The sequence below is a fragment of the Danio rerio genome, chromosome 10 (genome assembly GCF_052040795.2).
Source record: "Danio rerio strain M-AB ecotype USA chromosome 10, GRCz13ab, whole genome shotgun sequence".
Taxonomy (NCBI): Eukaryota; Metazoa; Chordata; class Actinopteri; order Cypriniformes; family Danionidae; genus Danio; species Danio rerio.
Genome location: NC_141030.1, coordinates 40178163 through 40203615, shown reverse-complemented (window position 1 = coordinate 40203615; position 25453 = coordinate 40178163). Strand labels below are relative to the sequence as shown.

Genomic DNA, 25453 nt, shown 5'->3' with positions numbered 1-25453 from the left:
ATATGTATAATGGAATGCATGCAGTTATTTCCAGATAGCAGTGAAAAGCGATTGATTTGCATGTTGGTTTAAACTGATGCATGTGTTTTTTTCAGGACACGGGCATTAGCGTGAGGAAAAGAGTTATTAAAATCCTGCGAGACATCTGTCTGGAGCAGCCCACCTTCAACAAGGTCACGGAAATGTGTGTGAAGATGATCAGGAGGGTCAATGACGAAGAAGGCATCAAGGTTTGTCATGTTTCTCTCTTCTAAAACGTCTGTTTATGCATGTAAAGTTTATGGAGATCATTTATCATCAATTGATAATGGGAAAAAGTCTTTTTAACAAAGTAATTAGTTATTTATATTAGGGTTAAAGATGTTTTTATGGATGCATTAAAATATTTTTACAGAGGTGATTATTTATTTTTTTTGTATGCATAGAAAGCGTATTTATGCTTAAAGGTGCTGTATGTAAGTTTTTGACTGTTCTAAAACATAAAAATACCATAATATGTTTGTAGATATTTAAGAAACATGCTAGGTGAACATTCTTGTTTATCTGAAAAAACACTGCAGATATTCTGCTTTGAAAATGTGAGGTTTTTTTTCAATTCACCTTTATTTGTATAGCGCTTTTACAATGTAGATTGTGTCAAAGCAGCTTCACATAAAGGATCATAGTAAATTGGAACAGAGTAGTTCAGTCTCTCAAAGAATGCACTGATGATCAAAATGCCACCTCCGGTGGACAGTAGCAGCCTTTAATATGAGACAGATTCAGGTTATTAATTAGCAAATAAAGTAGATATTATGAACGTAAACATTAGGTGAGCAGGTTACATTGTAACCTCGTGTCCTAACAATACGCTACGTGATGAGATTTGCAGTGATAAGCAATTTGTCTGTTTGCACCAGACTAAACATGGCGGAAATTTAAATACAGCCATTCAGAAGCACAGAATAGTGCACTTACTGCACTCAACAAAATTGTAAAGTTTATTATGTAATTAATACATATTAAACCTATTCAACATTATTAAATGTAGATGCTGAATCACTGATATGCGTTGAGTTGCACTGAGTCACAGTTCTGAAGTCTTATTTCAAATGATTTACTTTATTTTCATAAGATCTGAGGTGAACTATCTGCTGCTGCTTTCAGTAGTATGGCAATAAATGTCATGTCAAATGGCATTCAAACTCGCGTTATTAGCATTTAACACTGAATAAAGCACATGAGGTTTACCTGAGTTGTTGTTTAGCTGCAAGAAATAGAAGCCGTTTCTAAAGCATACATTTCAGGTGTTGGTTAGGACCTCTTTTTGATATTGAAAATATATCTTCTATCGTGTACTTTTGTTTTTAGTTAGAACAAGACTTAACACAGTCTTTAGGCTCGATATTCAGGCACACTCCTGTTGGTGTCTTCAATCTGGCAACCTGCGCTTGCGTGTTTTGAGCCAGACATGCAATACCTAGTTCAACCACTGGGTGTCCACCTTACACACCTTTAAATAAACCTCTGCTTTTATGTTTTTAGTGTCAAGTTTAAAATGACAATTCTTTTAAATTGAGTTTTTTTCATTTGTCATTAAATAAATATTGTTCTAAATATACTTGACATTATTTTGGTTTGTAAACTATTGTTATATTAATAACATATTAGTAGTCATTTTTACCTTTTGGTAAAAATGGTTGGTTTTAGTCTTAATTTTTTTTGCTCAGAAAAAATGTGAAACAGGACATATATCTACTGAAAATTAAACTATTACGAAAAGTGTTTTTTTTTGCAATTGTATATCTAAGATGCTATTCAACATTTATCCATTGCTTTTTAAAATTAAATAATATTGCCTCGTTATAACCAAGAAAAACTATTTTACTGTCTTGTGCAGAAATTGGTGAATGAAACGTTTCAGAAGCTCTGGTTCACTCCTACGCCCAATCACGATAAAGAGGCCATGACGCGCAAGATTCTCAACATCACAGACGTGGTAAGGACCTGCAAAATTCATCTGCAAACCCCAAAACGTGTGTTGTAATACATTAAGTTTAAGAACACATTATGTCCCGCTGACGTGAGTCATTGTCTCTCAGGTCGCTGCCTGCAGGGACTCCGGTTACGACTGGTTCGAGCAGCTGCTTCAGAATGTAAGTTGCCCATTAATGGGATTTGTTTTTCCAATGTTTAGTAGTTTTTAATTCAATTTAGAGGTTATTTGAAACAGTAAAGTACAGCTTTTGCGGCGGCTGTGACCTAATTGTTTCTGAGTTGTGCTTGTAACCTAGAGGTTGTTGGTTTGATTCCCGGTTCTGGCAGGAATAGGAGATTTTCACATTAGTCAGTATTGATAATTATCATGAGTAAAGTTTTTTAATCTATTTTAGAGCAAATTACAGTAAAAAAAGACAATAGCAATTATTATCCACATATAGTGAAATAAAAAAAAATATATCGTTATTAGGGATGCAACGATTAACTGATTTTACTATTACTGTGCATTAAATTATCACAGTTAAATAATCGTAAAGGCTTCTCAACACCGCGTTTCTTTTGCACAGATACATATAATAACGAGCAATGATTGACCTGAGCTCAAACAAATCTTGTCATCGTCTTGATGAACAGCCACAAAGCCAAGAAGAATAGCTGAATCTACCCTGTGCCTCATTGTTGTTTGCAAGTCGTCTACAGCGCGAGCGGTTTCACTTTCTCGGGAGAGCTCGTCTGCCTGTCTATATTTAAAAAGGCAAACTTTTTTAGCTAATGATAATAACGTTGGCGTGATTATCAAAGTGCTTTTTGACATCTGATCATTTTTAGAAACAGATTATTACAAATTATTAAAATAATTATGTATGTATAAACACAGATTATAACAACAGCTCATTTAAATACTTAGCTAATATGTAGCTTAGATTTATATTAGAAAAATACCACTTTTTATTTATTCTTATTTTTATTCATTTATTTATAGATCATTCTCTCATTTATTTTCAGTGTAAAATTATTACTTAATTTTAAAATACATTTTTTTCACTTATTTTTAAGCCCAAAGAGAGAAATGGACTATTGTTTTTTTTTTTTTTTATCATTTTCTGCTGTATTATGTGGTTACTGCGCAGCAATAAATAACACTTTAAAATAAAAGTAGAATGCATAATAATCGTGATACCCATAATTATTCTCAGACTGTAATTGTACAACCAAAGCCTATACTCGTTGCATCCCTAATCAAAAGTAATGTTGTAGGAATTAATGCATTTTTATATAGAATATGCTGGTTCCCATTTTAAAGGTGTAGTTCATTTAAAAATGAATACTCTGTCATAATTTACTCTTGTTTAAAAAGTTTATGAGTTTCTTTCTTCTATTGAACACAAAAGAAAATACTTAGAAAAATGTTAGAAACCTGTGACCATTGACTTCCATATTTGTTTTTCTTAGCATGAAATTCAATGGTTACAGGTTTTCAGCTTTCTTCAAAATATCTCCTTTACTGTTCAATGGAAGAAATAAACTCATAAAGGTTTGGAACAAGTAAAGGATGAGTACATTTTCATTTTTGGGTGAACTATACCTTTAAATGACTTCTTTGGCTGTGAAATTTTAGTTAGAATTCATCGAAATGCAATGACATTTTTAGTCCCTGCATACTCTAGAAGAAATGTGTAAAGCAATGAACCTTATTTCAGAAAGACTAACCATTGATGTAATCTCTGTTGTCAGCTGTTAAAATCAGAGGAGGACGCCTCATACAAACCGGCCAGGAAGGCTTGTGCTCAGCTGGTGGACAGTCTTGTGGAGCACATTCTGAAATATGAGGAGTCTCTCGCTGGTACGGCCTGCATTAAATTATGAAGCCGAGGATTTACCTTAGCTGAAGTTTCGCTGAGTTTTGTTGTCTTGTTGTTTTGCAGACTGTGAGAATAAGGGGTTGACGTCCAATCGCTTAGTGGCTTGTATCACAACACTGTACCTGTTCAGCAAAATCCGACCGCATCTGATGGTGAAACATGCCATGACTATGCAGCCCTACCTGACCACAAAGTGTAACGTGAGTATTGCTTTTGAGAAACCTGACGGATTTAAAGAGGAACTATTATGCAAAATATCACTTTTATAAGGGGTTTAAACACAGTTATGTGGTGACAGTCTGCGAATATAACCAGTTTCTATTGGTAAAAATATATTAATTACATTTTTTTATAGTCACATTTGATTGTCCGCAGAAACTTTTTGATTGACATTCCCCCTTTGTATGTGTCATCAGAGGGCAAAGCCCAGCCCACTATTGAAAATCTTTCCCTCATTACCACAGGATGTTTTGAATCTGCCACTATGCTGACACATAGACATTTGTAGCTCCACCCTCTTTTAAAAATAGCAAATTTCATTTGAATTTAAAGCAACAGTCACCATAATCGCAAAGTTAGGATCACAGCCTAAAAAGGATTGTTTCAAAGAGTTATAAAACATCATTTGCAAAGTATTTTGAGCTGACGCTTCACATACGCACTCTAGGGACATCAGAGACTTATTTTACATAATTACCTAATAAGCCCCCTTTGAATTGTCTTGTGTTGCCATCTTGAGGCGGGAGAGTGATGGTGCGCTGTGTGTGTCTTATGTTTTGCAGACTCAGAGTGATTTTATGGTGATCTGTAATGTGGCGAAAATCCTGGAGCTTGTTGTTCCTTTGATGGACCATCCGAGTGAAAGCTTCCTCACCACTATCGAAGAAGACCTGATGAAACTCATCATAAAATACGGCATGACGGTCAGTTAAAGTGTTAATTTAGTTTTAGTTTTGACCTAAATGTGATTTGATTATTACACGTCAACTTATAGCCAAAACGAATAAAAATTACACACAAAACTTTGTTCTGAACTGTAATAGTTTATTTAATCAAACCTAATGCTGACAGAAACGAAACAACTGATGGAGTATACACTAACCTGCACATTATTCAGTCACAAGATGGCGCCATACAGTCAAAAATGCAAAGCAAACAGAAACAAAAACAGCTGATGGAGTATACACTAACCTGCACATTATTCAGTTACAAGATGGCACTTAACAGTCAAAAACGCAAAGCGAACAGAAACAAAAACAGCTGATGGAGTATACACTAACCTTCGCATTATTCAGTCACATGATAGTGCCAAACACTCAGAAATACCAAAGCTGATAGAAACAAAAATTGTTAAATTGAGCATAGACTTGCCTACATAATACTTTTAAAGAAGACCGACAACCAACAGTCAAAAACAGCACGTGACAAATAAACATTTGACTAAAGAATATAGATGTAAACATATGAATACGAACGTATAATTTTAGAATAACATGCCTTGAAATGTCGCTACTGACCAATCAGAATCAAGTATTCCAAACCACCATGTAATAAATCAAAATTATGAATCCAGAACCCTTTTAAACCATGTGTTTACTGTCTATCACCTTTTAAATGCAAGAATGTACCACTTGAGTGCACACACACACACACACAAAATGTATATAACTTTATTTAGATCAACTGGGGCAACTGATAATTTGGGCAAGCCCTAATAAAGAAGGGGGTACTCCAAAGGAAAGTTGGATAACTCTTAATTTTCACATGCCATCAAGTCTATACTTATTCCCTAAACATGCAGACTAAAGGTTTAAGCGTTACCATTATGCAGTCATCTTTATGTTCCTCAGGTTGTGCAGCACTGTGTGAGTTGTCTTGGCGCAGTCGTCAATAGGGTGACCCATAACTACAAGTTTGTCTGGTCTTGTTTCAACCGCTACTATGGTGAGTAAAGTCTGACTGTTTGCACTGATCTGTGATTTCTCAGACTGTCGGTCACTTGAATATTCTTCTTCTTGGATATGCAGGAGCACTGAGCAAGCTGAAGATGCAGCATCAGGAGGACCCCAACAGCACGGTCCTGGTCTCTAATAAACCTGCACTGCTGCGCTCGCTCTTCACCGTCGGTGCGCTGTGCAGACATTTCGACTTCGACCAGGAGGAGTTCAAAGGAAGTAATAAGGTCAGACTCTTAATCATGGGATGCTACTTCTGGGTTTTTAATTGGAGTAAATATAATTAGACTTTAATTCAAGATGACTGTCAATTATGTGGTCAGTACTTGCATATGACAAACTAATACGTCTATTTATTTATTTATTTATTTAAATCAACTAAGCATTTTTTTTTTCAGTTAATTTCACAATATCTAATAGTTCTTTAAGGATCAAGACAACCAAAAACAACATTATTCAGGATTGTAATTTATTACAGATTTCCTAATTTTATGTGGGATGCACTCTGTATATAATATTATACAATGATAATGTGTGGGTCTTTAATGTGCCCCTACTAATATACAAGATGATGACTTTCGCTTTTGAATTCAACAGTGCATGCACTGCACAAGTTAGTGTTCGGATAGTGTTCCACCTAGTGGATCGGATAATTTCGCTTGTGTATATACTTTAAAATGTTACAATAAAAACAACTCTTCATGTGCTCTCTAGACACTATACATAGTTCTATACTCATTGCTGTGCTGTTTTTTATTTAAAAATTACTTTTTTTTTTTTTTTTAAATTGTCATTAGTCGTTTTTAAAAAGTCTTTAAAAAGTCTTACATTTGCCCTCCTAATACCTGTAGGAACATGTTTTATGCTCTTAACAGTATAGTTAAATATATAAATGAATTTGTTTAATTGTTTATTCTTTAAATCACTTAATGCTTTTGTATTTTAGTTACAAAACATAAAATTACTCAGATTTAAGTGTGAAGAAAACTTAGTATGAAGTCTTATGAAGTAAATTATAATGAATTTATTATATTACTAGTGTTACAAATAAGGTAATTATTATTCTCTCTCTCTCTATGTATATACATTTATATGTGTATATACACTCAACGGCCACTTTATTAGGTACAACTTACTACAGGGGTGTCCAAACTCGGTCCTGGAGGGCCGGTGTCCTGCAGATTTTAGCTCCAACTTGCCTCAACACACCTGCAGGGATGTTTCTACAAAGCCTAATAAGAGCTTGATAAGCTAGCCCAGGTGTGTCTGATTGGGGTTGGAACTAAACTTTGCAGGACACCGGCCCTCCAGGACCGAGTTTGGACATGCCTCACTTACTAGTACTGGGTTGGACCCTCTTTTGCCTTCAGAATGGCATTAATCCTTTGTAGCAAAGATTCAACAAGGTACTAGAAATATTCCTCAGAGATTTCGGTCCATATTGGCATGAAAGCATCACGCAGTTGCTGCAGATTTGTCAGCTGAACATCCATGATGCAAATCTCCTGTTCCACCACATCCCAAAAGTGCTCTATTGGATTGAGATCTGGTGACAGTGGAGGCCATTTGAGTACAGTATCCTGCTGAATGTAGCCATCAGAAGATGGGTACACTGTGGTCATAAAGGGATGGACATGGTCAGCAATAATACTCAGGTAGGCTGTGGCGTTGATATGATGCTTAATTGGTACTAACGGGCCAAAAGTGTGCCAAGACAATATCCCCCACACCATTACACCACCACCAGCCTGAATTGTTAATACTAGGCTGGATGGTTCCATGCTTTCATGTTGTTTGCGCCAAATCCTGACCCTACCATTCAAATGCCGCAGCAGAAATCAAGACTCATCAGACCAGGCAACATTTTTCCAACTAACTAATTTTGTTGAGCCTGGGCAAATTGTAGCCTGTTCTTAGCTGACAGTAGTCGCACCCGGTGTGATTTTTCTGCTGTTGTAGCCCATCTGTCTCAAAGTTGGATGTTATGTGTGTTCAGAGATGCTCTTCTGCATACCTCGGTTGTAACAAGTGGTTATTTGAGTCAATGTTGGCTTTCTATCAGCTCGGCCCAGTCTGGCTATTCTCTTCAACAAGGCATTTGCACCCACCAAACTGCTGCTTACTGGATGTTTTCTCTGTGTTGGACCATTCTCTCAGTTTGAACTGCAGCAGATCGTCTTGATCATGTCTACAAGCTAGTTTACTTGGATACCAGAAATGTTTATAGATATTAGAAAAATAGAGATTTATTTTAAATAATTAGTATACAGTATGTGAAACAGTATTTAAACAGTACGTGCTTTGAAAAAATAATGCAAACCATTAGCCTAAAATGTTGTAAAAATATCCTCAGCTAATGTTATCATAAGTATGAGGAATGTCATGTAATCAGAAATACTCGTCTTGTCTTTCAGGTGGTCATAAAGGACAAGGTGCTAGAGCTGCTGCTGTATTTCACTAAGAACGATGATGAGGAGGTGCAAACCAAAGCCATCATTGGTCTAGGTAAACATCTGCTCTCCATAAACACTGAAATTCTTGACTGCATTCGCAATGAATAAACCATGGTCTGTTGGTTCTGCAGGGTTTCTGTTCATCCAGGACCCAGGACTCATGTTTGTTACAGAGGTGAAAAACCTCTACAACACCCTCTTGGCCGACAGGAAGACATCAGTGAATCTGAAGATTCAGGTGTTGAAGAACCTGCAGACATACCTGCAGGAGGAGGATTCCCGAATGCAGGAGGCCGACAGAGAGTGTGAGTCTCACTTACACAACACACACTTCTGTTCTCAGTGCAGTAATAGCTAGAATTGCACCATTCAGGATAAATTGACAGTCATGGTTTTCTGTATCAAGTAATACGATCATGATTCTGAATTGAAAACAAATCATGATCAGTTATATGGAGAGGTTAATTACTGCATTAACAATTAATCCATTTAAATGAATTATTAAAAAGTCATTACTTTGATCAAGAAAAGTAAAAGGTTTGATAATAGTGATAAAAAATAAGTTTCTAATTATTTTCTGATCTATTGTCTTTTCTATGTCTTTTATAAATATATAAAGAAATTCACATTCTAGTCTATTTTTTGTTCTATCATTTTACATATAAAATACTTAAATACTTTTTTATTAAAGAAACTTTTCTTCATATGCATTTCTGTATTATGCAAGGTGTATTTATCTGTTTTCTTTATGTATTTATTAAAAAACAATACAAAACTTTTCTGTAGTGTATATTAGAAGGATTTCTGGAGGTTTGTGTGACTGGCTTAATGATGCTAAAAAATGAAATGACAGGAATAAATTACATTTTAAATTATTGTCTAATACGTTTTTCTTTTTTTATTTATTTTTAATAGTATATATATATATATATATATATATATATATTATTCACAAAGACAGTCTCAAGCCTGGTTTATACTTCTGCGTCAAGTGACCGGCGTAACCCACGACGCATGCAACACGCGTAGCTGTGCATTATACTTCTGCGCGCTGTTTCTGTTGGTCTGCATTAACACTTCCAAAACGCTAGTCGGCAGTGAGGTGTTAATGCTCCTCTGTGTCGAGTTTCTTCGCTGGTGTTTTGTTCTTTCTGAACGCTTCCGGGATGTACAAGTGGCTCAAACTCATTTTGAGGCAGGAACTGGCAGACGTGCAACAACTTTAACTATGAGGTAAACACAAAACAAAACTTTCCATACGGAGCTCCTTCACGGGACTCCACACCTGTAAACAATCGCTCCATCAGACTAGTAAGTACTACCAAGCCGACTAATCACAGAGCTTGCGATACGCAGCGTTGCAACGTGTAGTTACATTTTTTGGGTGGTGCACGTCGGCCACGGCGTAGGGCTATGCGTCAATGCGTAGGCTACGCTGTGGCATACGTGTGCGCTTGACGCAGAAGTATAAATCAGCCTTTAATCATGCAAATCTAGAGCTGGATTCTGGTCTGATTGTGTCTGTATTCTCTGTGCAGGGAACAAATTGTCCAAGAAGGAGGACCTGAAGGAAATGGGCGACATCTCGTCCGGCATGAGCAGCTCCATCATGCAGCTCTACCTCAAGCAGGTGCTGGAGGCTTTCTTCCACACGCAATCCAGCGTCAGACACTACGCCCTCAACGTCATCGCCCTAACACTTAATCAGGGGCTCATTCACCCTGTACAGGTACATATCAACACTCCATGTTTCTGGAAAACATCTTGCCATTCCTAATGTGCTTCACACAAAATAAAATTCTGTCAAATAGAGGTGTTAAAATGAATTGTTTCTTCGATGCACAGTAATGCATCGAAGATGAAATAAATAAATAAGACTTTCTCCAGAAGAAAAAACATTATAGGAAATACTGTGAAAATGTCCTTCCTCTGTTAAACATAATTTGGGGAAATATTTGAAAAAGAAAAGAAAATTCAGAGGGGGTGAATAATTCTGACTTCAACTGTATATTGTAATATCTGCTGAAGGAGTAAATGTAAACGTCCCACGCTACACAGACCCTCCTGAAGTGACCCTCTCAGTGTCCTGAGTTTAATATCTTATTTTCTCCATCAGTGTGTCCCATATTTGATTGCGATGGGAACCGATTCAGAGCCCACAATGAGGAATAAAGCTGATCAACAGTTGGTGGAGATTGACAAGAAGTACACAGGCTTCATTCATGTGAGTGGTTTTGAACAGCAAACATGCATTTGTTATTTACAGTGACGCAATACGTAATACGTTTATCAAGAACTCAGTCTATAAAATGCTTACTTAAATGACCACTATGTTACAAAGCAGGGTTAAAATAGCTCTAAAACTAAAATCTGTAGTTTAAAAAAGGGGCTTAAGATTAAACTGAATTAAAATGAATAGAGAGCACCACAAACTGAAGTTATTGTAGGTAACTAAAGCAAAGATAATGAAAAAAAACTGGAATAACGTACTTAAGTAAAACTAAAACCCCAATTTTGTTAATTGTAATAAGCGTTAATTATTAAAAAATGGACTTATTTCATTTTAGCCAAATCAAAATTTGCTTTAACAACATTTATTTCACTTACAATAATTGTAGCTAAAGTAAAAGTAAATAAGAAAACTAAAACAATGTAGTCATAGATATACATTTAAAAAATCTATAACATATAAAAATGACAAAAAAAGAAGAAACAACTATCGCTAAAACTTATGCCAAAAAATATGAAAAAAGAAAGTTGGATTGATAGTTGCCATGGTAAAATGCTTCAAGTTTTAGGGCAAAATAGATTAAGTAAAATAATTAAAACTGGGATAAAATTAGCAAAAGCAATTTGTTTTATTTAATCAAAAAATGTGTTTTTATATCTATACTAAAATAGGACAAAATTAACAGCTAGTTTTCCAAGCAACATTTCTAATTTCTATCAACATAATGTAATAAATAAACTGATATAAAACTAATTAAAGTAATTTACTGTAGTAATTTCTTATAGCAGTAACTGATAAATTCACAAAAAAAACTAATTTAGTTTTAAATTAATCTCAATAATGCTAAAACAACATCATAACATATTTTATTCCAGCTAGTTGGCAAGACCTATTTTTTCTTTTCCTGTACTCAAATACTTCAATTATACATAAAAAAAACAAACATTAAAAATCTAAAATAAAGTAAAAATTGAATAAAAATTACAATAAAACTTTAATTGTAAACTTTAATGTAACCAAATGAATTTGAAAAACCATACCAAACTGATTTAATAAACTGATAAAAATAGCATCATTACGAATTTATTTCAGCTAAAAATACATAATTTATACAAAAACATTGCAAGTCTAAAATAAAGTAATACTTGAATAAAAATTACAATAATACTTAAAAAAAATAAACCAAATAAATTTAAAAATCATAACGAACTGATTTAATGAACTGATAAAATAACATCATTACGAATTTATTTTATTTCAGCTAGTTGGCAAGGCACATTTTCCCCTTTCTTTTACTTGAATATTTAAACTATACAAAAAAAAATACTACAATAAAAAATCTAAAATAAAGTTAAACTTACACTTACAATAATAACTTACAATAAAACTTTAACAAATAAACCAAATAAATAAAAAAAATCATAACGCACTGATAAAATAGCCTCATAACAAACTTATTTTATTTCAGCTAGTTGGCAAAGCACGTTTCATTTTCTTTTACTAAAATACTTGAAATATACTAAAATTAAAATAATAATAATTACAAATTTATTCAAATGAAGTAAAACTTAAATTAAAATTACAATAAAACTTAAAAAATAAACTAAAGCAAATAAAATGATGAAATCTGCATGAATGATAAGATCAAGACTTGAAGAGATTATGCCAACCATCGAAGACTTTACGGACAACACACACACTCTTAAACACATATCATTGAACATGTACACATGGACATCACCCATATACCATGTAACTGCAGGTTAACTGTGTTTATATATATATATATATATATATATATATATATATATATACATACATGGATATATATATATGTGTGTGTGTGTGCGTGCGTGCGTGCGTGCGTGCGTGCGTGCGTGCGTACACACGTACACACACACACACACACACACACACACACATATATATATATATATATATACACATATATACATATATATATATATATATATATATATATATATACATATAATAACTTCAACTGTTAAAAGCTATTAGTTACTAGTTAATTAATGAAAGATTTACTTATGGTATCTAATAGCCTTATTTTGATTGTAATGCAATAATGTCCACCTTTTGTTAAGCTGCATTGAAACAATAATTAATGTGAAAAGTGCTATACAATTACAATTGAATTGAATGATGGTGTCGTCCAATTAGATGAAGGCAGTGGCGGGGATGAAGATGTCATATCAGGTGCAGCAGGCCATTGTGGGCTCGAAGGACACTGTGATCAGGGGTTTCCGGCTGGACGAGAGCAGCACAGCTCTGTGTTCACATCTGTACACGATGGTGCGCGGAAACAGGCAACACCGCAGGGCTTTCCTCATCTCACTGCTCAACCTGTTCGACGACAACACGGTTAGTTTTTTCTTTCATAACCTCTGTGTAATTAATACATGTGTCAATTTCTACAAATTCCCGTGATCATTAATCCTTAACCTTAATGCAGAGTTTGTAAGGGTTCTGGAAATCCAGGAAAATGCTTGAATCTAGTGTTTTAAGGTTTGGAAAGGAGAAATTTAGGAGAAAAAAAGTGCTTGTAACTGCTTGGATGTGCAATCCTTACTTTCATAATAATTTATTTTGCTGAATAGTTTTCTATTTAAACAAAATACTGTAACCCAAACACAGCGCACACATAGCAACACAACAAAACAAGATGCAACAACACACTATAAACCACACAACAACTTCAAACACAACAACAAACATGGGGCCATTCACATATCATGTCTTACGAACGGAAGACTAATGGAGGCACACATGCTTGAGAGTGCATATTGGGAGCAACACGCTTTCCAGGCACACCAAGTTGAAAACATCTCAACTTTTCAGAATTTCATGAGCTCACCGCGAGTCACGTGACAAGAACTGACCGATTGACATCATACTTTGTATGGAATATACACATTTCAGTAGACTTATTACACAGAACACCCAAATGCCGCAGTACTTTTTATTTTCTTCCTAAATAAAACTTATATCAGAGCCACTGCAATGTTTTGTTAGTATGTTATCCTCTGAGAAAACGATTGATGGTCACCGAGCCATGTTAGATGAGATGACAACTGAGAACGAGCGAAAATCATGTTGAAAATGATGAAGGAAGTGACGCATTAGATAGTGATGTCCAGATCTGATCACATGATCGGAAATCGGGCCTGATCATGTAGTTTCAGTCTCAATCGGAATTGGAAGTTACCTCCCGATCACGACTCGAATATATATGTATATTACATATAATCTCATTATTTTTTTAAGGCATCTATAGTTATACTGTGGCACAGAGTTAGACCTATTTCTTGACTCCACACAGAAACAGCAACGTGTGAGGCATGACATTACTTTACTGCAGAGACGCTATTGCTTAAATGAGGGCAAAGCAGAACACAGAAGCAGCTTGATGTGGAGAGCGCGAGTATGTCTGCAATCTGGAGGTATTATCAAATTGATGACGACAATATTGCCAAAGCAAACTGTGAGATATGTAAACTTGGGATTGCCTGCAGGGTATTTTAAGTTGAGGTTATTTGTTTTTATATTAGCTTTTTTATATTTTCTGTTGCAAAAGAGAAGAATTAATGTTATTTATTACATGATTGTTCAAGCTACCTCACAGAAGTGCTCTGTTTGTAACAGAATTGTTGAATGTTAAAATGAGGTGAATTAAATAAAAAATAAGGAACATCCTGGATCCGTTTCTTCGCTCTTCTTAATTTCTTTTATGTATTTTAGAAGTATCGGATAAATCTAATGACTCAGACTTAGCCTCGAGGGCAAAACAAAACCTGATCAGGACATGCCTACTTTTAGATGTTACATGTGAACTTCCCCTAATGCCTCATTCACAACTTTGTAGCTGCTTGTCGCTCTGGGTGGCGATTGAAGTCAGTAGTGGACATTCCCACCTTGGGGTTGTGTCGGTAACGTTTATGGTGTTATTCACCGAAAACAAATGAGTTAAGTGCTGCTAAAAATAACTTTGTTCAAAGAAAACAGTAAATATAATTGGAATCAGTGCAAAAAAATGCCAAATTGCAATGATGATCAAGAAAAAAAGTGTGTTCTCTGTCATTGTGGCATTTTATCTCCTGCAAATGCGGGTCTGTGTTGGTCTACATCATGGGTAATACAACTGGCCTCTGCAGGAGCTGAGAGAGGATCACATGAGCTCTACTGTATTGGCTGTCACTCAAGAAAGTCGCTCTTTATTTGCATAAAGTTCTCAACTTTGTCCCACCGCTCAACATGCCCACCTGGTCGCCAACGGTCGCTCACGTGAACAAAGGTCTCCGGAAGTTGCTGGCTCTCCTTTAAAATGAATGGCTGCTTATTGCTTTGCTGCTGCGAGTCACTCGTAGTGTGAACGCAGCTTAATGCAGAAACAACACAACTTACAACACAAGAAAACAACATATGCAACATAAAATAGCACAAACCAACTCAGCAAAACACAACAACATTCAGTAAAATACGCAAACCAATCTTAGGTTTTAGGTAACAGTAAACTGAAACTTACCTGGTTAGTCGGCAGATGGTACAGGCTTCATAGTACAGGCCCCTGATGTGTGTTTCGGATGTGTTGATTAATGCTGGTTTATTTTGTTGTGATGCAGAAGTCGGATGTGAACATGCTGCTGTACATCGCAGACAATCTGGCCAGTTTCCCCTATCAGACTCAGGAGGAGCCGATGTTCATCATGCATCATGTGGACATTACACTGTCTGTGTCCGGCAGTAACCTGCTGCAGTCCTTCAAAGAGGTCTCTCCATTATACACTTAATTCAACTCTCTTACATGTTCGATGATTATTAAAATAGCATCAGATGTAGACTAGTTTTATAAGCAAATGTCTTTTTCTTATTATGATGGTGATTTTTACAATAACAAAATGTTGTGACTGTATAGAAAACGCGAATGAAAAAGAAAGTAGTGATTTCCAAATTTACTTTGACTTTAGCATTTTTTATTTTATTTTATTGCAGACTATATGAGCACAAAATGTCTAATCTTTTGTCAGGTCAACTTCAGTTCATTTGTAAAGATACATCCTTTCCTGTCATTCAGACATGCAACACCTTGCAAAATAAGTTGGGACAGGAGCAGTTTAGGGTTAATAATCAGGTCAATTGGGTAAATAATGATGTGATTTAAAACAAATGGTGTCAACAGGTGATGGTAAGTATGGTACAAAAGCAGTATCCAAGAAAGCTCTACTCCTTTAGGAGCAAAGATGGGCTGAGAATCGCCAGTTTGCCACAAATATAGTTAAATTCAGAATTATTAGCCCCCGTGAATTATTAGCGCCCCTGTTTATTTTTTTCCCCAGTTGACTTTTTCAGCACATTTCTAAATACAATAGTTTTAATAACTCATTTCTAATAAGTGATTTATTTTATCTTTGCCACGATGACAGTAAATAATATTTGACTAGATGTTTTTCAAGACACATCTATACAGCTTAAAGTGACATTTAAAGGCTTATCTAGGTTAATTAGGCAGGTTAGGGTAATTAGGCAAGTTATTGTATAATGATGTTTTGCTCTGTAGTCTATCAAAACAAATATATAGCTTAAAGGGGCTAATAATTTTGTCCCAAAAATCTTTTTTAAAAATATCAAAACTGCTTTTATTGTAGCTGAAATAAAACAAATAAGACTTTCTCCAGAAGACAAAATTTTATCAGACATACTGTGAACATTTTCTTGCTCTGTTAAACATCATTTGGGAAATATTTTAAAAAGAAAATATATTCAAAAGGGGTGCTAATAATTCTGACTTCAACTGTACATCTGAAAATTATTGAAATGTTTAAAAACAATGTTCCTCAAAGAAAGAGAGGAAGACATTTGGATATTTCACTTTCAGCAGTGCCGAACATAATTAAAAGATTAGAAACGAATCTGGAGGAATTTCAGTGCGTAGGCGACAAGGGTGCAAGCCTAAGCTGAACTACCATGATCTCCAATCCTAAGGCAGTGCGTGAAGAATTGTAATTCATCTATAAACGATATCACCACATGGGCTCAAGACTACTTTGGCTAAATCTTTCACAAGTACCCTAATACGTAGTTGCATCCACACATGCCAGTTAAAACTACTGTGCCAAGAGGAAGCCCTGTGTTAACAGTAATTGTGTGTGTTTATTAGTGTTGTATATATTATTTATCTTTATTTAAATTACATTTTAGTCATTTAATCCTTTTGCATTTGAATTACTTAACATTTATTTGTTTAGCTATTCTGTTCATTTCAGTGCTTAAAGTAAAATGGCTGCTAAGACAATTTTCCCATCTACTATATACAGTTGCAGTCAGAATTATTTAACCTCCTGAATTATGAGCCCCCTTTATTAATATTTTCTCCAATTTCTGTTTAGTGGAGAGCAGATTTTTTCAACACATTTCTACACATAATAGTTTTAATAACTCTTTTCTAATAACTGATTCATTTTATCTTTGCCATGATGACAGTAAATAATATTTGACTGGATATTTTTCAAGACACTTCTATACAGCTTAAAGTGACATTTAAAGGCTTCACTAGGTTAATTCAGTTAATTAGGTAGGTTGGAGTAATTAGGCAAGTTATTGTATAGTGGTGGTTTGTTCTGTTGACTATTAGAAAAAATATAGCTTAAAGAGGCTAATAGTTTTGGCCTAGATTTTTTTTTTTATTAAATACTGCTTTTATTCTAGCCGAAAAAAAAACAATCCTTTCTCCAGAAAAAAAAATATAATCAGACATACTGTGAACATTTACTTGCTCTGTTGAACATCATTAGGGAAATATTTAAAAATGAAAAAAAAAAAAAAAATTCAAAGAGGGGCTAATAATTCTGATTGAAACTATTTTTTAATTTGTTATTTTCAACAGAGATTTCTTTAACTATTACTATAGCTTTGGTTTAATTTTTGCACCTTATTTGTTTCATTCTTTGTACTGATTTTGTTGAGAGCAGACACTCAGTTTTCCTACAATCTTGCCTCGTTTCTTAGTCTCTCCTGAAAGAGCCGAGGAAAGTGGAGGTGGTGAAAAAGAAGAAAAAGAAGAAGAAGAAGAAGAAGCAGAAGCAGAAGCGAGGGAAGAAGTACGGCTCTGAGGAAGAGGATGAGAGCAGTAGGAGTAGCAGCAGCAGTAGCAGCAGCAGCAGCAGCAGCAGTGACAGTGACAGCTCTGAAGAGGAAGTTATTCATCGGCGGAAGAAACCCAGACGGACCACCGCAAACTCCGACTCCGATTCTGACCTGGACGTGGAGGATGTTGATAAAGTGATGTTGCGGCTGCCAGACAACCCAGAACCCCTGCTGGACTTCGCCAACGCGTCTCAGGGCATCCTCCTGCTCTTGATGCTCAAACAGCACCTCAAAAACCTCTATGGCTTCTCTGACAGGTGAAACACTAATGTTCTGGTGCAATCAGCTTTGACATGCACCGAGCTTGATTTATTTCATGCCCATTTTTAGACTTTTCTTTTCTTTTCAGCTAGAAACCAGAAAACCATCTAACCAACAAAAATGACTCTGGCAAATAGATTAGCCCTCCTGTGATGATTTTATTAAATATTAAATATACAGGAGGATTAATAAATTTGACTTGCTCTGTACATGATCTTGGGCAGGTAGTGTTTTAAATCAGATTGTGTAATTTAACAAATATGACTTGTAGTGACATAAAACGTGCTTCTGGTTTCTAGCCGATCCATCTTTGTATGTGCAATTCTGCTCTCACTATAACTTTATGAATGGTTTCATTACAAACGCCTCTTTGTCTGTCCCTGCAGTAAAATTCAGAAGTACTCGCCTACAGAATCTGCAAAGATTTATGACAAGGCTGTAAACAGGAAAGCCAACGTGCATTTCAACCCACGGCAGACGCTAGACTACCTGACCAACAGTCTGTCCAATTCAGATCTCAGCAACGATGTCAAGAGGAGAGTCGTCAGACAGTATTTAGATGTAAGCTTTGCCTTTTGTCTTAGCAATTTGCCATATAATAAGGCACAGTTCAGTAGGGATGGATGAATGAAAAGGATTTGAACATTTTCAGTTTTTTGTATTTATTATTGTAACTAAACTTAACTGTATTGATGAAAAATGATGTTTTCAGTTATTATTAGTCATTTCTGTTAGTTTAATATGTATTTTTTTATATTTATAACATAAGTTATATATTTAACAATTTATAAATTTATAAGTTATAAGTTTAACAATTTTTAAACGTATAAAACTAGTGATTGTTTTTCAACTTTCAACTTATTGATTTTAATCATATTACAAAACTCAGCAAACAATACAAAGTAGTATATATATATATATATATATATATATATATATATATGTATGTATATGTATGTAAATGTATGTATATTTAGATATATGTATATATGTATATATATATATATATATATATATATATATATATATATATATATGTGTGTGTGTGTGTGTGTTAGTGTGTGTGTGTATATGTGTGTGTGTGTATATATATATATATATATATATATATATATATATATATATATATATGTATTTCACAATGTACTTTTTCCACCCCAACAAATATTTAACAGAAATAACATTTAAAATAAATGATAACAATACAATACAATACTTAAATAAATGAATTAATACATTTACATTGAGCTATGTGAGTGTGCGTATATAATAAAAGTAAATAAATATAGAGTTCGGATGCAAAAACCTCTAAGTGCCATCTGAAATTTTTGTCTAAGATGAGTATTTTTGTGAGATTCCTTATTTTATGTTCACTTGTTTTACATTAAAAACAATGAAAATAATGTATTAATCGACATAAAAGGGAAGTTACTCAACTTATTCACAGCAGCTTCAGAAGAATAGTAATTTTGGGAGACAAATTGAGATGGCACTTTTTGCGTCTGAACTCTTCAAAGAAAAAAATTATATTAAAAATTTCCACATTATTACATTAAATATTAAATTACAGTCATCTTCCAATTTTTATCTATCCATTTATACAGTGACCGAAAGGGGACCACACTTTTTTAAAGTCTCTGCTTTACCTCTGATTACATGTTATTTCATGTAATTCATGATTTCATGTCATTTTTGAAGAGCCAAATTATCCGACATCTTTAGGTATTTTTTTCATACTAAAGCTATAACACAGTTAGCTTGTATAAAGCTGAAATTTATTTGTTTCTTTTTGTTTGCATTTACTGATAAGTTTTCAGGATATACAGTGCTCGGCATATAAGAGTACACCTCCGACAAATCTCTGATTTAAATTAATATTTTCTATAGGATCCTTTACAACATTATATTTGTGCATGTACATTAGATTAGTCAGTACTGAAGCCAAATCTGGAGCTTATCTAACAAAATAACTTACAATAATGGTTGAAAAATTAGTTGCTAAATTTTTATGCTAGGCAAAAATGTTGAATACAATTTTCAAAAACAGCAAAAGTCAAGAGAAACATACCAAGAAAAACAAAATTTTGTTACAATTTTGTAGTTTGTAATTTATTTTTGCAATATTTTGCTTGAATTTAATTGTATTTTCTTTAAATTTCTAAATATGTTTGGTGACTAAAATATAATTGTATTAAATATATCTGTTTAATAAATCTGTTTTGTTTAAATGCACTAAAATACATTGCATATATTCACTGGGAAATATAAAAAAATATTTATTTTCAAAATGAGGAGTACTCAATTATGCTGAGCACTGTACATACAATAAACAAAGCTTTGCTAGTAATCATGCTAACTTAAATAAAAGTTTCAATATTTATATTGACTGGAATGTTTTTAGAAATATTAACTAGACTTAAAATGTCTGTCTTTATTGTTTTTTTTTTTTTTTATGAAAAGTGTACATTTTGCCATAGCAACTTACTTAATAAAGAGGTAAAGTGTGGGAAACTATAATTATTTTAAAATAAAGCCTCATAACGATACTAAAAACGCTGAAGGTTTAATCATTTACTAATGTAGCATGCGCTTATTTTTTTATATAAATACATTTATTTATACAATATTAGGTTTTTTATTTACTTATTTAACACCAGGGTTGATTTTAACAAAAAGAAAATAGGACATTTTTTCCTATTAAAAAAAAACAACAAACTCAAATAGAGCTGAAATTGAATAGAAATAGTTTAGACAAAACATAAGTAGTATTGACAAAACATCAATATTTAAAGTAAAAAGTATTAACACATTACAAATGATAAAATACTACAATTAATTAAAAATGACTAAGTAATATCAATTAAAACAAATAATGAAAGACGTTCTGGCAGTTTTGTGGTCCGTGGTTATATCAATACACCATTGTTTAGTGTTTGCAGTTCATAAAATAAGTCAATTTACATGTATAAAATATTAACGACAAAGAAAAATCCTACCTGGAACATCTAAAATGTTTGAAAAAAATAGACTGAGGATGCAAACAGCTCACTAATAAAATAAAATTTTTTAAATAGACATTTTGAACTGCAAATAAAAAATGAATGAAACTGACCATCTCTAAATGGGTTCCTCCACAGTTTAAGGTACTGATGGAGCACTTGGACCCGGATGAGGAAGAAGAAGAGGGAGAGGCTTCAGCCAGTTCACACGCCAGAAATAAAGCCATCAATGCTCTGCTAGGAGGCTCCAGTCCCAAGAATAATGCTGCTGAATCGTACGATGACGACAGTGAAGTGGAAGAAAAGACTCCTGGGGTAAGAAGAACCACTTCTTTTCCCATTGCATGCTATTTAATTTGGTTATACTTTATTTTTACATCCCAATGTTAAAATGTCTGAATCTAACATGTGGATTAATGATAACATCATTGCTTTGCTGGTTATCTAAAGGCAGTGTGTTTCTCTCCTAACCAGCATTCTCCAATTTTTATACATACTAGTTATTACTCAAATTAACTATTGTGGGTGTAAAGTCAAAGATAACCAGTGGTTAAAGGAGTACTGAAAAATCTTACTCAAACAAAAGTACCATTACTTGCCCAAAAATGCAGTGCAAGTCGAGTTAAAGTATCTGCTGTTAATATTACTCAAAGTTTGAGTAAAAAGAAGCCCTCACTCGAGTAATGAATAGTGATTCTTACGCTTAGGTTGATGCATTTACATGCAATTTGTTTAGGGATGTGTAAACGTAACATTCTGTAGTGCATTTACTTGTTCAGGGTCATTTGTTTTAGGACATCTTCCTGGACAAGTTTAATGCTTCCAAACAATTTGCTGCATTTATAAAGCGCCCATGTCTTCAGGTAGATCAGTATGATGCGATTTACTTTCTATGTGCGATTTGATTGGACTGGAATCTCAGGACTGATTTTTCAACACTACCTGACATATGTCTTGTTGTCAATCCCAGTTGTTAGAGCAACACATAATAACTTGACTTCTAGTTAATCATTTGGAAAAGTGGCAGATTTTTCTGATGAATCATCTGTTGAACTGCATCCCAATCATCCCAAATACTACATAAGATTGGAACCCAGATGGACCCAGGATTCTCACAGAAATCAGTCAAGTTTGGTGAAGATAAATCATGGTTTGGGGTTACATTCAGTATGGAGGCGTGTGAGAGATCTGCAGAGTGAATAGCAACATCAACAGCCTGAGGTATCAAGACATTTGTGCTGCCCATTACATTACAAACCACAGCAGAGGGCAAACTCTTCAGCAGGATAGCGCTCCTCACTTCAGCCTCCACATCAAAGTTCCTGAAAGCAAAGGTCAAGGTGCTCCAATATTGGCCAGCCCAATCACCAGACATGAACATTATTGAGCATGTCTGGGGTAAGATTAAGGAGGCAGTGAAGATGAATCCAGAGTATCTTGATGAACACTGGGAGTCCTGCAAGAACACTTTCTTTGCCATTCTAGATTACTTTTATTTATTAAGTTTTTTTGTCATTGAACTTTTTTATTTTATTTTGAACATTTTTGAACCCCACACAACATGAAATTCACCATACAAAATCAACATTCAGGAAAATAATGTCAAATTTTTTAAATAAAAATAATAGCGAAACAAAAATGGAAACAAATATAAAATAATACAATACAACAGACAGTCAAAATGACAACCCTTCAACTTTCCTTTTATGTGCTCTCCAACTACTGCAAAAAGCTACCCCATTTCTGAATAAAAGTATGGATGGAGTCCTGAAGTCTTGCCAACATACAGTATGTTCATATGATGCAGTAGAAGTCATCAGCTCAATCCAATTCTTAAAAAAAGAGTATCTGAGTTCTTCCAATTTCGCAGCGCCAGTCTCACAGCAATAATACATCCTGCGCCAGATGACTTTATTAATAAGTGATTTGAGTCATTGCAGAGATGTATGGATGCAGTACTACAAGCTCATGGGAGTCATGCACAATATTCATTCTTTTTCCGCAGCATGACTTTTTATACTGGACATTATTTCTGTTAAGTGACAAGACTTTTGTCGAAGCAAAGTCAGACCTTACTGTCCTAATTAAATAATTAAAAATCAAAGCATGATTATATTTTATTTTGGTAAAATAAGTGTAATCTAGAGGCTTTTGCCTTTCATATAAGCTGCTTCTGATGCCTAATGATCAGCTAGAAGTCGAGTTATTATTTGCTGTTCCTAAAACTTGTATAGGAGACAAGACTTTTGTCAGGTTGTGTACTCCGCCAATCCTCATAGACAAGACAAAATAAAGTAGCGACTGCAGGTTGAAGGAAAGAGCAAAGTACTAAACATGCACCTAAGAAAAAGTAAATGTACTGGTTTAAAACTAGTAAATTGCAGTTCCTGAGGAAAAACTACTCAATTAAATTCATTTGAGTTGTTGTAATTTGATAATGAACCTAAAAGTGGTTGTTCTCTCAGAGTAAAACTCTCTATTTGTCCTCTTGCAGTCCTCCCGGAGGTCAAGGAGAACCGGAGATTCGGCGGAGGCATCAGGACACAGGAACGAAACCGTGGAAGCCACGGACGTTATCGCTCTGTGCTGCCCCAAATATAAGGACCGGCCGCAGATCGCACGCGTTATTCAGAAGACCAGCAAAGGATACAGCATTCACTGGATGGCCGGATCCTACTCCGGCACCTGGGCCGAGGCCAAGAAACGAGATGGACGCAAACTGGTGCCTTGGGTGGACACTATAAAGGAGTCTGACATTATTTACAAGAAAATTGCCTTGACGAGCGCGCACAAACTGAGCAACAAAGTGGTGCAGACTTTACGTTCACTGTACGCAGCCAAGGAAGGATCTTCCAGCTAATTAAACCTGTAATAACTCTGGAACTGTTACACCCAGTGAACTCTCAGCAGCCAAACTTCATCAGGATTCAACGTTTTGTAAAGTCGGAGATACTACAGACTCGCAGGTTTTAAGATCCCACGCGGTATTAAGGAAGTGTTGGTTTGTTCAGATGTGAATCCTGTACATCTTTTTAAGTTAAACGGAGCTCCTTCGCTGTTGTGCAGCAAAACCTGGTTGTTTGAAATATTTTTTCCTCCCCCTTCACTGTATCATAGTTTAACACACAAAAACGCAAACAAAAAATGTTTATATCTCTGACGAAAAAAAGAAAAAAAAGTCTGTTTAAAGAAATAAACCTAAAGTGAATGTTGGAAATTAGTCTGTTGATGTTCTTAATAAAAGTGACCTTGGAGTTTAACCTAGCGCCGGATGGATTTCTTTAGCTTAGCTCAGTTTTCCAGGGAAATAAACGTTGAAACATCTCCTCTGCTTTATGTTTGACTTCTTTTGTGCTGTAAAATGGAGTCTCCTGGACATAATTTATTCAGTTTGAAAGCAGAGCATGCAGTATCTGTCGCCAACATGGACGGGAGGGATCCTTTTGTAAATGTAGATTTTGATGTATTGGGTCAGGGGTCGGGTCTCTACACCCCACAGCGGGACACGGGGGACCCCAGCATGTGTGGAGGAGCAAATACTGCAATAAATTTTTTACTTCTCTTTCTTACTTGTCTTGTTTGCATTTGACTTGGATATATACATATATTTATTTACATTTGGAGCCTCTGCGGAAAACATTTAGTAATTTTATTAATGATAAAAGGTTTGGATATTAGGATTAATATAATATCCATTATAATTATAATATAATATTAGGATTTATTATAGTTGTCTGTTATCTTATAAGGCACTCATTGAAATACTAAATGGAAAACCCTGCAGTGTTATTAAGGGAAGACTTTCATGATATAAATATAATGTTTATGCTAATATCAATGAAGTTAAATATGATTATTTGCCAGTTGTGAAGTTTTATTTGACCAAAAAAACAGTTTAATATTTTATAAAATGTAACGTGTTTCTGTTACAGGTGAATTTTCAGCATATTCACCCCAATCTTTAGTCTCAAGGACTTAAAGAAATCATTTTAATGTGCTGATTTGATTAAACATCTTCAATTCATCTTCATTCCTATAGTGCAGGGGTGTCTAAACTGGGTCCTGGAGGGCCGGTGTCCTGGAGAGTTTAGCTCTAACTCTAATCAATCACACCTGAACCAGCTAATCAAGCTCTTACTAGATATATTAAAAACTTCCTAGCCGTTGTGTTGAAAGTTGAAGCTAAACTTAGCAGGACCGAGTTTGAACACCCCTGCTATAGCGCTTTCACAATGTATATTCAGGGGTGATAGCGTTCCGGCACCACGCCGGATTTCCGGCGTACTGTGGCTGCGGGGAAAAAAAAAATCAGGTTCACGGATATTGATCTGTCATTTCTCTAGATTCACAGAATTCACTCACTGCTGAAAGCGCCGGATTGGTTTTTATTAAGTGCCATTTTGTGTGCTCGTGAATCATCTTTTGAGTGTAGACGCCATGTAAATAAAAGATTAATTGTGTAATTTAGAGAGCTTTATAAATTATAACGGATCTTTGTGAGATCTCTATGAACTAAGATTAGTGACGCTTTTTAGTGATAATAAGAGGAGCG

At 34.7% G+C, this 25453-nt stretch overlaps 1 protein-coding gene and 1 long non-coding RNA gene across 4 annotated transcripts in view; one reads left to right on the top strand and one right to left on the bottom strand.

Moving 5' to 3' along the window:
- Nucleotides 1-24470, top strand: part of nipblb (NIPBL cohesin loading factor b) — a 71269-nt gene extending 46799 nt beyond the window's left edge. Inside the window, exons 30-47 of one of the 3 annotated variants that reach the window (XM_087269796.1) lie at nucleotides 96-230; nucleotides 1880-1978; nucleotides 2082-2135; nucleotides 3715-3823; nucleotides 3906-4042; nucleotides 4625-4765; nucleotides 5693-5786; nucleotides 5870-6024; nucleotides 8212-8302; nucleotides 8382-8555; nucleotides 9789-9979; nucleotides 10367-10474; nucleotides 12662-12862; nucleotides 15121-15267; nucleotides 17504-17898; nucleotides 18289-18463; nucleotides 21040-21216; nucleotides 23396-24470. In XM_087269796.1, the coding sequence (XP_087125922.1) occupies nucleotides 96-230; nucleotides 1880-1978; nucleotides 2082-2135; nucleotides 3715-3823; nucleotides 3906-4042; nucleotides 4625-4765; nucleotides 5693-5786; nucleotides 5870-6024; nucleotides 8212-8302; nucleotides 8382-8555; nucleotides 9789-9979; nucleotides 10367-10474; nucleotides 12662-12862; nucleotides 15121-15267; nucleotides 17504-17898; nucleotides 18289-18463; nucleotides 21040-21216; nucleotides 23396-23761 (2949 nt within the window). In that variant the 3' untranslated portion in view covers nucleotides 23762-24470. 3 annotated transcript variants of the gene reach the window in all.
- Nucleotides 1-25453, bottom strand: part of LOC147842163 (uncharacterized) — a 77374-nt gene that overhangs the window by 50396 nt on the left and 1525 nt on the right. The window lies entirely within an intron of this gene.